Here is a 13,621-nt window from a genome sequence, read left to right as displayed (position 1 = left end):
TCATTCGATTAACTCAACAATTGGTATCAGAGCCTAACTCATTTGAAGGTTTAATCGCCTCTTGAGTCGATCCGGGAAGAGTTACATCGATTACAAAGTCATCAATGGCCTCCACTTCAAACTTCGACTCCGGTCTTGATTCGATGCCCGTCACAAGCCTCCTTTCTTCAATGGAGCTAACTATGCCTATTGGAAGAATAGAATGATGTACTTCATTCAAGCAAGTGACATGGGAGCATGGAATGCTGTAGAAGAAGGATACATCAAACCTCTCACTCATCCAAGGTTGTGGAGTGAAGGAGAGACAAGAATGTTCCAGCTCAACTCCAAAGCCACCATATTATTTTTTGTGCTCTTGGACCAGATGAATACGGAAGAGTTTCATCGTGTACAACCGCCAAAGAAATATGGGACAAACTTCAAGTCACACATGAAGGTACAGATGAGGTAAAGAAATCAAAATTAGTATTCTAACGCATAGCTATGAAAATTTCAGGATGAAACCAAATGAAGACATCAAGCTATGACGGATAGATTTTCAACGATTGTCAATGGTCTCAAATCATATGGAGAGATCATCTCAAATGAAAAGCTTGTGAGGAAGTTAGTCTACTCCCTCCCAAAATCATGGCAATCAAAGAAGACGGCAATCATCGAGTCTAAGGACCTATCGTCCTTAACTCTTGAAGAACTTATCGGTTCACTCCTCACTCATGAGATGATGCTTGAAGATGAGTGGACCTTGATAAAGTTGAAGAGACACCAAGGAGAAGGAGAGAAGAAAAAACATTGGAGTTGCTCTCAAATCCACAAAAGATGAGAGTGATTCTAATGATGATGATGACGAGGAAATGGCATTGTTTGCCAAACGGTTCAGAAAAATGATGAGACCTTACCAAGGAAGAAAATTCAAACGAAACGAAGGCCTCAAAAATGAACCAAAAGAGAAGGACCCAATCATTTGCTATGAATGCAAAAAGCCGGGGCATGTCAAATATGATTGCCCACAATTGAGAAAAAGGGTCAATCAAAGAATAAGCACAAGGCTCATGTGGCTACATGGAGCGATGAAGAAGGTTCCGATGAAGAGGAACAAGAAGTAGCAAACTTGTGCTTGATGGCATTCGGGGAAGATTCTAAGGTAACCTCTAACTCATCTGATTTTGATGATTTATCTTATGATGAGCTATTAGAGGAATATAATGGGTTGGCTTCGGATTATGAGAAATTATTTTTAAAATATAAAATGATGTTTCAAAATTGAAAAATGAAATAAACTCATATCCAAAACCAACAATGATCTTGAAAGTAAAATTAAAGATTTGCAAATCAAACTAGAAGAGTTTGAAAAGAAAAATTTAGATTTGCAAAATTTACTTTCAAAGGTCAATGATGATCATCAAAAGAAAATTGATGATCTTAAAATCTCTTTTGAAAAGTTGGAACAAAACGTTTTGAAAAAGGAGAAATTCAAAATCCAACTTTGTTAGAAAGATTTTAGAAACTACAATCATAGAAATCCTCAACGAACCCTAAATGGTAAAATATTTAGAAGTATATGGGTTCCTAAAGGACTCATTACTACTAAAGATAAAGATATCCTACAAAAATGGATACCTAAGGGAACTAGGATTTTGGAAACTAATGAATATGGACCCAAAGAATTTGGGTACCAAAAATCAAAAATTAATCTATGTTTGTAGGGAAAGGAGCATTGCTACAAGGCACGGGAAACAAATTCAACTCATGGTACCTTGATAGTGGATGCTCAAGACATATGACCGGAGACAAAAGCCGGTTCATTGAGCTTAACGCCAAAATGGAGGAGAAGTGACTTTTGGAGACAATTCAAAAGGTCACATTGAAGGTATTGGTACAATAGGTAATACCTCTTCCATACAAATTAAAAATGTTTTATATGTGAATGGATTAAAGCATAATCTATTGAGTATTAGTCAATTATGCGATAAAGGATTCAATGTCTTATTTGAAATTAATGGTTGTAAAGTCATTGACATTGCATCTAATCGGATTATGCTTGTTGGTCATAGAATAGGAAACATTTACATGGTGCATTTAGATTCTATTGATATGACTAATTTATGCCTAGTTGCTAAGGATGAGCATGATAGTTGGTTATGGCATAGGAGACTAGGTCATGCTAGTATGAGTGTTTTGCAACGGCTAATTCAAGGTGATTTAGTTCGAGGGTTGCCTAAGCTTAAATTTGATAATGATAAATCTGTGATGCTTGTGCTAAAGGAAAACAAAAACGAGTTTCTTTTAAATCTATTAATGATGTATCAACTAGTAGAGTATTACAATTGATCCATTTAGATCTTTTTGGGCCAACTAGAACTACTAGCTTGGGAGGAAAACAATATGCATTTGTCTTGGTAGATGACTATTCTAGATACACTTGGGTTCTATTCTTAAGTACTAAAGATGAAGCATTAGAAAATTTCATCACATTTTCAAAAATAATCCAAATGAAAAAGGTTACTCTATCACTAGTGTTAGAAGTGATCATGGAACTGAATTTGAAAATCTTGGATTTATTGAGTTTTGTAATTCTAACGGTATTAGCCACAATTTTTCAGCACCTAGAACCCCTCAACAAAATGGAGTTGTTGAGAGGAAAAATCGAACTTTAGAAGAAATGGCTAGAACCATGCTTTGTGAAAATAATTTGCCAAAATATTTTTGGGCGGAAGCCACAAATACCGCTTGTTATGTTGTAAATCGAGTAATGATTAGGCCAATTTTAAAGAAAACTCCATATGAAATTCTCAAAAATAAAAAGCCTAACATTAGCTATTTTCATCCTTTTGGATGTAAATGTTTTGTTTTAAACAACGGTAAAGAAAATCTTGGTAATTTGATGCTAAAAGTGATGAAGGAATTTTTCTGGGTTATTCCTTAAATTCTAAAGCTTATCGTGTATTTAATAAAAGAACTTAGTTGTAGAAGAGTCTATACATGTTGTTTTCGATGATAATCCCCTTCCGAGGAAGGATTCTTCTGTTAATGATGATGTAGGTATTGTACAAGCAAATGACGTTAGACATTACGTTGGAGAATCATCATCAAAGGAAGAAACAAAAGATGAGGAAACTCATGATCCCCTCGAGAATCCAACCATTGAAGAAAGGGAAGTATCTTTTCCAAGAGAGTACAACTATGTCAAGGATGGTGAAATTATAGGTGATCTATCAAAAGGGGTAACTACTCGATCTTCTCTTAGAAATATCTGTAATTATGTTGCATTTATTTCATGCATAGAGCCTAAGAACATCAAAGAAGCATTAAAAGATGAACATTGGATTATGGCTATGCAAGAAGAATTAAATCAATTTGAGAGAAGTAAAGTATGGACATTAGTTGAAAGGCCTAGTGATAAATCTACTGTAGGTACTAGATGGGTTTTTAGAAATAAACTTGATGAAAGTGGTAATATAGTGAGGAACAAGGCTAGACTTGTTGCTCAAGGCTATACTCAAGAAGAAGGCATAGACTATGATGAAACATACGCTCCCGTAGCTAGGATGGAAGCAATTAGAATGTTATTAGCATTTGCATGTTTCAATGAATTTAAATTATATCAAATGGATGTTAAAAGTGCATTTTTAAATGGTTTTATAAAAGAAGAAGTGTACGTGGAACAACCTCCAGGTTTTGAAGATTCAAATTTTCCGGATCATGTTTTAAAATTGACAAAAGCTCTTTATGGTTTAAAACAAGCTCCTAGAGCTTGGTATGAAAGATTGTCAAATTTTTTAATTGAAAAAGGTTTTTTAAAAGGAAAGGTTGACACTACATTGTTTTTAAGAGAAAAGGTAAAGATTTATTAGTAGTTCAAATTTATGTTGATGATATAATATTTGGTTCTACTAATGATGTTCTTTGTCAAGAATTTTCTAAGCTAATGCAAAGTGAATTTGAGATGAGCATGATGGGGGAGCTCTCATTTTTCTTGGGACTCCAAATCAAGCAAAGAAAAGATGGCATCTTCATTAATCAAGCTAAGTACGTCAAAGATATGCTCAAGAAGTTTGGACTGGAAAATGGGAAACCTCATAACACTCCAATGAGCTCTTCAACAAAGCTTGACTTAGATGAGGAGGTAAATGTGTAGATGTTAAATTATATAGGTCAATGATTGGCTCTTTGCTTTATCTAACTGCAAGTAGACCGGACATTATGTTTAGTGTTTGCTTATGTGCTAGATTTCAATCATGTCCTAAGGAATCACATTTACTAGCTGTTAAGAGAATCTTTAGATACCTTAAGGACACTCCTAGTTTAGGACTTTGGTATCCTAGAGACTCTAGTTTTAGCTTGCATGCTTTTTCTGATGCGGATTATGGAGGATGCAAATTAGATAGGAAAAGCACCTCCGGTACTTGCCAATTCCTTGGAAATATGCTGATTTCTTGGTTTTCAAAGAAACAAAATTGTGTTGCATTATCTACCACTGAAGCTGAATACATTTCAGCTGGTAGTTGTTGTGCACAAGTTTTATGGATGAAACAACAACTTTTTGATTATGGAATTGAAATATGTACTATTCCTATCAAGTGTGACAATACTAGTGCTATTTGTCTCACTAAAAATCCCATCCAACACTCTAGAACTAAGCACATTGAAATAAGACATCACTTCATTAGAGACCATGTCACTAAGGAAGATGTAGTTCTAGAATTTGTTGATACTTTGCACCAATTAGCGGATATCTTTACAAACCCTTAGACAAGGAAAGATTTTGGACACTTAGGAGAGAATTAGGTTTAACTGACCTATCTTCACTTAGTGTTTAAAATAATTTTAGCACTTTTAATAATACTGAAAAATGCTTACTATAATAATTTTTGATTGCATTCTTGCTATTAATTAGGGGGAGTTTGTGATTTTTAGTGAAAATTAATTTTATGTTCAAAAATCGATTAAAGATTAATTTAATTGTTTGAACATAATTAATTTTTTGATATATGAGTTGCCAATACCACTAGAAAAGATTAATTTAGCATTTTGTGCTTAAAAAAATCGGATTTTAGCATTTTGGTGCAGAGGGAATCGATTCCCCCCTTGAGGGAACCGATTCCTCCTTTGAAGGGGAACCGATTCCCCCCACAGGGGAATCGATACCCCCCTGGGGTTCTGTTAAAATCGAACAGAAAACCCCAAAATCCCAAACCCTCTTTTTATTATTTCTTCCGCCGTTTTCACCCTCTAAACCCCTCAAATCTCCATTTTTACCTCAAATCAACGATATTAATCGGAATTTGCTTCATAAATCATCTTCCAAACCTGTTGGAATCATTAAAATCGTGCAAACAACATCTAAATCCACTCAATCTTCATATTTCAAGGTAAATTTTTCTAAACTCTTTATTTCATTATTTTTGAACATAGGATTAGTTTCAATTAGTTCTAGGTTGAAATAGTGATCGGGCATTGATTATTTAGTGATTAGAAACTAGATGTTACAACTAATTTCATCAAAAACACAAGAATTTTTCAAATTTTTTTTTAAATTTTCGAAATAAAAAAAAAAAATGTTATTTTTCAAATTATTGTGTTTTGATCAAATTATATTGTTATTATGAAAAACTATACATATATTGTTTCTCAAAACCATATTTTTCAAAAGTTTTTCAAAAACTTTGCCCATTAGGATTGTTTTAGAGAATCTTGAAATATTGAGGACTCATTTGAGTTTTGGGATTAATTGAATTGCATACACTTGTTTTAAAATTGCAGGTTATTATATCTATTCCGATTTCCTTCACCATGTCAAATCCTAAACGTCCTAGGTCTTCATCTAGTCGTTCTAGTCGTCAACCAAATCCACCTCAAATCCTCCTTCTATTCCAATTTCTAATCCCAATCCCACTGATCCTAACTTGACTATCCAAAATTCGTGTTTCAATCATCCTGGGTCTAGAAATCACCGATATTGGTATTATCATATTTCGATTCTTACAAAATCCGGGAAGAACGTATTCCTTCTCGTCAAGCTATGTTAGCTATCGATTTTAAATATCTTCCCATTTTACAAGAATGGAAATTTGATAAACTATTTGATCTTGAACCCATCGTTTACCATCAACTTGTTCGTATATTCTACTCTAATGCTGTATGTGTTAAAAACCAAGCTGAAACAGAAACTATAGGAATTCGTTCCTACCTCCTAGGACAATTCTTATATATTGACCCAGCATATATAGCCAATACATTTGGATTAGATAATGATGGTATCTCGAATGAAAAACAAATTTTAGGTTCTCGTTACAAAAGAAGAGATAGTGCGAGTGTCTTAGACCTACATGAGCGTTTTCTTCATCTAATGATTTCTTGGTGGTTTCGACCATCCGGAGGTCGTTATTCTACTCTTAGAGCTTTGGATCTTTGGTGGTTACATTGTTTCGAAAACCGTATTAAAATTAACCTACCTCAGATTATTTTTGCTGAAATTGTTGAAACCGTAAATCTTGTTCCTAACAAGAAACACTGTTCATCTCTAGTTTACGGTTGCTTTTTGAGTAATCTGTTTTCCAAAGCTGGGCTTAGAGTAAGTCTAGATGCCGTTTTTCCTCTTAAGAAACAAATAAATCTTCTTTCCTTAACGAGAGCGGGATGGGTAAAGGACAAGAAACCGGTGAATGGGTTCGTTCTTCTACTCCGGGAGCTAGTTCTTCACAACCTCCACCCGAAGCTGACGAAGATCCCGAGTTTGAACAATTAATGAGGGATATTGATGAAGTTGAAGAAGAACCTGATCAGCCCGAAGAGCAGCCCGAGGAGCAAGCACAACAAACGCATCAAATGCCTCCATATTTTCAATCCTTTATGGAGACATTCGATTACCGATACGCTACCATGGACTCGCGTTTTTCCTCTATAGAGTCTCATTTATCCACAATGGGAGCTCAACAATTAGAGATTCTTCGGGAGATGCGTGCAAACAATGAATCAACCAACGCTCGTATCAATGAACTCACACACGAGATGGCCGCCATGCGAGCCCGTTTTCCTCCTACCGATCCGGATGCTTGATTTTATGTTTAGTTTTAAAACTTTGAACAAAATGAATATTGTTTCAACATTTTGATATGTTTGATTTTGTGGATTGTTGGATTTTGGATATATGAATGGTGTGAACTTATATGTTTGGTGTGTTTTATTTTTGCATCATTTACATTATCATTAGCAATATGACCAATTTTGCCATATCACATTATTTATGAATATTGATTTATGAAACTAATGGCTAACCTCTCTTTTGATTATGATCTTAGCAGCTTAAGCTTATAATTAATAAATCAATTGTCTAAATGATTTACAAACCTTGTTTTACAATGAATTTTTGATTTAACAAAAAGGGGAGAAGAATAAGTGTTAAAGTAAGGGGGAGTAATTTCTAATTTCAAAACTTGATTTCAAAAATCTTAAAATTACTAAAATGTTTTGTTATATCAAAAAGGGGGAGATTGTTGAAACATTTTAATATTTCGATATAACAAATTAAGTTAAATGGATTTTAAGATTTTCCAAAATGATTTTCTAAGTATATTCGATATAACTATTCGAATATCAAAACATTACTCCAAATATTTCAAAAATCATTTTTGATCCTTACTTAAGTGTAAAATTAAGTTTTAATCATAAAACAATTTCAAAATATTTTACAAAGTATTTCGAACCAATTCAAAGCCAAAAATTCCAGAATACTCAGAGGGAACCGATTCCCCCCCCATAGGAGGAACCGATTCCCCCTGAATGGTTTGGCTCCGAGATTTCCAGAATGCTCGGAGGGAACCGATTCCCCCCAAGGGGGTACCGATTCCCCCCTGTTCAACGGTCGAAATATTTGAATTTTACACTTAGGGAACCGATTCCCTATGATAGGGAACCGATTCCCCCCACTGTCCAAGCTGTTTTATTAAATGTTTTCACACTAAAACGGCTATAATATCTTCTCTAATTATCCCCAACGTTCAGAAGTGATTCAAGGTATATTTAAGCAAGCTTAGAAGCCATTGATCAACAACAAGAAACATCAAGCAACTAGAATCAAGAGAGAATCAAAGAGAAAGCATCAAACCTCAAGTTTGAGCATTTCAAGCCCATTTTCATTCAATATTCATTTTGCTTTCAAGAACACTTTTTGTGCTCAATTGTATTCATCTTTGAGTGTTCTTTTCTTTGTTCTAGAATTGTGCAAACATCTTACCTTGTGAGGTTTTCTTGTAAGTTTGCAAATTTGTAATCTTCTCTTTGAGAAAAGAGTGTTCTCAAGAGTTGGGGTATACTCTTGAGGGAATTGTAAGGTTATCTCTTTGGCCTCAAAAGAAAGAACAAATTAGTGAATTTGTTGGAAAATCCTTAGTGTGGATAGCTAAGGTAGTGGACGTAGACTTTGTTTGAGAAAGTCGAACCACTGTAAATCGCTGTGCAATTGCTTTCAATTTTCTGCAAAAAGCTTCCACAAAATTTTTATTGCCAATTCACCCCCCTCTTGGCCAATTTCGTCATTCGATTAACTCAACACAATCATATGATGATCAGGGCTGACGTATGATCATATGACAATCAATCTTGTCGAATGTATCAATCCAGTGCTTAAAGGGACTAGACATCTTCCGGTACTGAGTACTGTTCAGGAGACTTACTTCAAATTGGGTAAAGTATGGACAAACAAAGGTGCACAATTAGAGACAATGATCAACGATGGCAAAAAATGGACTCTAAATCTAGACAAAATAATGAACAAAAATCAAACACATGCAACATCAATTTTTGTTCGTAATTTTGCCCGACTCGATTCTGATTACATTGTCTAAGCACTTGTTCGACCACATAAGGGTGAGAATTCTGCCACCTACACCGATAATCTTAATAAAAATATGGTGTGATTGTGGTTGATTTCAAGCCTTTAGATGCCCATGCGCTCACGCTGTTGCTTTATGTATGCATGTTAATGTAGACCCATACTCATACGCTGATGATTGTTATAGCCTGCATACTATGTGCAACATATGCAGTTGCGAGTTTAAGTATCTCCCAAACGATGCTTATTGGCCACCAACAATTTCTAAAGAATGATTGCCAAATCCACAATTAAGAAGGAAATTGAAGGGTCATCGTGAATCTAGTCGGATTAATACTGATATAGATGATCCTCAACGAGAGCAATGTCTGCCAAAGCTTTGTGTCCACTACAGAGGTGAAGGGTACAATAGGAAGCACTGCCCACATCTTCCAGAATATCGATCGGGTCGATAAAACCTTTGTAATTCTATTATCATATTATCTGATGTACCTATTTTGGATAATTTATGAATATCAATAATCATCTTTATTTTTAACTTTTCATATATAATTGCAAACTATTCATAAATACCATTTAACTAAACACAAATTCATACATATATTTAGAACATTTTTTCAACAAAATAAACAAATTTTCCTCTTCTTCTTCCTCTCAATTTTACACTATTTTTTTTTCATTTCTCTCTATAAGTCGTTTACTGCGTCGGATTGGTAAGTCTTCATTCTCTTCTTATTTTCTTTTTCTTTTTCTCATTCTTTTTAATCTCCTTATGTTGATCAAGTATCGAGTTTATTGATTTTTTACCCACTCCTCATTTGCATATGATCTTGATTCTGAATCTTCAATGTCAGAGTAATCATAACCAAAATTATCGTTCACGTTTTTTTTAAATATTCTTCCCACGAATGCATGATTTGATTCACATATATAACTCTATCAACTCACCCACTCCTATTTATAGTGAAAATTTATCAAAATGATCGTTGGAGCTTGTCACGCCCACATGACTAGTTTCAACGGCTATAAACGACCAGTTTTCAAACGTTTATAAACGACTATATATTCAAAACCAAAGGAACTCGTCATGTCGAGGTGACGAATTCCAAAAAAATAATTAAATATTTAAACTGACCATTCGGTCGAATATAATAATAATATCTGGTGAAACTCATCCCTTACTGTAAAAAACGTCATATATCCCAAAATAAAAGCATCTGTGTCCTATTTTCCCTAGTAGGGCAAAAAAAAAACCCTTCAAATCTTAATGCGGTTCAGCCCATGATTGTTTTTAGATGCCTTTGCACGTATGGCCATATTAACTTTAACAGTAGTAAAATAAAACCAATTTATTGTGATGATTTTAATTATTATCATAAAATCTTAATTATGTATTTAATATATGAGTTTCTCATTTCCCCGCTTGAATGGATCAAATGGTATTTGTTCAAGTGGGAGACTCACCCACCAAAATATATGAGTCTCCCTTTCTTTTATTTTAATTAAGTGAAATATTTTCAAAATATAAACAAATTATTTAATTGCTTAATAGATCATTAAAGTGTAAAAATTCAATTGCTTAACGGACATGGACTCATGGAGTAAAAGAAATGAGGGTTGGCTCTGACCAATTTAAAATATCAGAATTTGGGGTTCATTTGTTTCGAACCAGGGATGGCCACAAAAATATATATTTTGGTGCGAATTTAAGAATTTATATTAAGAATTTTAAGGGGTATAGTGTTATAAAATTTTTGAGGTGCGAAATTAGATAATTAATAATTTAAGGGGTGAGACCGCACCACCAACCAGTTATGTCCATCCCTGTTTCGACCTTTTAGTTTGAAATCTCTTTTTCTCTTTTCCATTTTATTATTTCTTTATATTTGAAATTATATGTTATTTTATTTACTAAGTCTTGTTTTTTTAAATGAAAATACACATATAATTAAAAAATCATAAATACTAATATTTTAAAATATATCATTTTAGAATCTTAATATTTTTCTATAAAAAATATTAAGATTCTATTTTTTTTTTAGAAAAAATAACTTTTTATTCAAATAAACTCTGAATTTATGTGTATTGGGTTTGCTTTGAAATGATAGTACGTATTTATCTAAAAAAAACTCTGAATTTATCGCATTTAAATTTAACACATTAAGAAAAAAAATAGACGAGACACAAATCAATGGATTTTAATATTTTCATAGATATAAAATTAAATACTATCTTCTCGAATGAATGAACATTCACGAGCCGGGTGTTGACGTAAGTGGTTGAAATTCAAGAATTTGAACTCGATGGGTAATCTATAAATTCCTACGTAAATCTCAATTGAATTTTAGGTTTACTCTGAACCTAAACTAGAGTCTCACCCTTAACCTAAACTTTATTATAAAAAAATGATCATGCAGTATTTTACAAAAATATTATTTTCATAAAAGTGAAACGTAATGTTTGGCACCAGTGCTATCAATATACTAAAAAAATATACAAGAATAATAAATATTAAATACTTTATGGAAATATTTTCAATAAATGGAAATGAAATCTGTTATTACTTAATTAGAAATTATTATTTGGCACCAGTGCTATCAATATATGGGGGGAAATCCGAATATTATATATCATCTCATAATGTACTCTTATCTATATTTCCAATTAAAAAATTGCCAATATAAATATCATGTATTATACTATACTTCTCACCGTCATTCATACTTTTACTTTAAATATAAAATGGGTGATAAAATTAAGTCAATTTTATTTTTTATGATTTCGTCTATGTTTGTCATAATGTCTAAAGCACGAAGGTGTGATCATCTAAATGGGTTCAACAGCTTGAAAAGCAATGTGGGAATGAAGTTATCAACTGTCCGAAGATCTAATCTTCTTTATGATCCTTCTGATGTTAAAAATATCGTTGTGAAGAGACAAGTACCGAGTGTATTAGATCTTCTTCACAATAAACCTCTCAGTCCTCCTACATCTAATGAGTTCGCCGTGAAGAGACCAACACCTGGAGGACCAGATCCTCTTCACAATGATCCTCGCAACCCTCTTCCCTCTAATGAGTTCGTGGTGAAGAGACTAACCCCTGGAGGTCCATATCCTCTTACCAATAAACCTCTCAGTCCTCCTGCCTCTAATGAGTTCGTCGTGAAAAAACTAACACCTGGAGGTCCATATCCTCTTCACAATGATCCTCGCAGCCCTCCTGCCTCTAATGAGTTCGTCGTGAAGAGGTTAACACCTGGAGGACCATATCCTCTGCACAACGACCCTCGCAACCCTCCTGCCTCTAATGAGTTCGTCGTGAAAAGACTAACACCTGGAGGTCCAGATCCTCTTCACAACGACCCTCGCAGCCCTCCTGCCTCTAATGAGTTCGTCGTGAAAAGACTAACACCTGGAGGACCAGATCCTCTTCACAACGACCCTCGCAGCCCTCCTGCCTCTAATGAGTTCGTCGTGAAAAGACTAACACCTGGAGGACCAGATCCTCTTCACAACGACCCTCGCAGTCCTCCTGCCTCTAATGAGTTCGACATGAAGAGACTAACACCTGGAGGTCCAGATCCTCTTCACAAAGACCCTCGCAACCCTCCTGCCTCTAATGAGTTCGTCGTGAAAAGACTAACACCTGGAGGACCAGATCCTCTTCACAACGACCCTCGCAGCCCTCCTGCCTCTAATGATTTCGTCGTGAAAAGACTAACACCTGGAGGACCAGATCCTCTTCACAACGACCCTCGCAGTCCTCCTATCTCTAATGAGTTCGTCGTGAAAATACTACCTCTTGGAGGACAAAATTCTATTCACAATAAACCTTTCAATCCTCCAAATTTTAACGAGTTGATTACGAAGAAATAAACACCAGAAGGATCAAATCATCTTTTCAATGTTCCTGTTTCGCTTAGCGTTCATAATGTCATTAGTAGTCTATCATTAATGTACTAGTTCATAAATCCTTCTAAAGAATAAAGTATTTTTATACATTTTTATAGAAAGAGCAAATTACTAAAAAGTCATTCTTTTAAAGAAGCGGAAAAGGAGTGCTTTCGAATAATTCTGTCAATAAGGATTGATCATTACAAATTTAATGTTTAATACAATTAGATGGTTCATTGAATTTACCTTTTCATTATCAAACATTTTTAATTTGATAAACATGATACTCGCATAGGATAATTTTATTGAATAATAATTTTAAAAGAGTTAGAAATAATTTTCGAAACGTTTAAAAACATTATTCGTACTTATGGTAAAAAAAACTTTAGGTATCAAATAGAGATAAAATAGTTGGGAGCTGGTATGACATGTTCTAATTGGTCAAATTATTAATGTTTAAATTTTTAAATAAAATATGGGTAAATTACTCATTTAGTATATGAAATGTCAGTTTTTTTATCCGTTTTAGTGCTTAAATTTTTATTTATTTTAAAAAAAATCATATTTAACATTTATTTTATTTTAGAAACAAAACAAAGTATAAACTCCCAAAGGGAGCGCTTACCAAGATTCAACCCTGGAACACTTAAGGGAAGGAGAAGCGCTAAACCATCTGAGTTAAGGCACACAATTAGGGATGGGCAGGGATCTAAACTCGACGAGTTTTGATCCGAACCGATCCGATTGGGTCGGGGTTTTAAAAAAAATAAAAGGTGATGTTCGGGTCGGGTCAGATTCGGGTTTAGGGAGAAAAATGCTCAACCCGACCCGACCCAAAATTTTTTTTCCTTATATATTTAGGAATAATTACAATAATACCCCTTTATATATAAAGTT

The 13,621-nt window shown here is 34.1% G+C and overlaps 1 protein-coding gene across 1 annotated transcript; it reads left to right on the top strand.

The window, feature by feature from the left end:
• Positions 1 to 11,629: 11,629 nt before the first annotated feature.
• LOC120137791 (proline-rich extensin-like protein EPR1) lies at positions 11,630 to 12,706 on the top strand. The gene has a single exon (XM_039153452.1). The coding sequence runs from the start codon at positions 11,630 to 11,632 to the stop codon at positions 12,704 to 12,706; it is 1,077 nt and encodes a 358-aa protein (XP_039009383.1).
• The last annotated feature ends 915 nt before the right edge of the window (positions 12,707 to 13,621 follow it).

This window comes from Hibiscus syriacus, unplaced genomic scaffold (genome assembly GCF_006381635.1).
Source record: "Hibiscus syriacus cultivar Baekdansim isolate YM2019G1 unplaced genomic scaffold, ASM638163v2 tig00110676_pilon, whole genome shotgun sequence".
Lineage (NCBI taxonomy): Eukaryota > Viridiplantae > Streptophyta > Magnoliopsida > Malvales > Malvaceae > Hibiscus > Hibiscus syriacus.
Note: the sequence above shows the minus strand (reverse complement) of the source record. Positions and strands in the feature narration are given on the sequence as shown.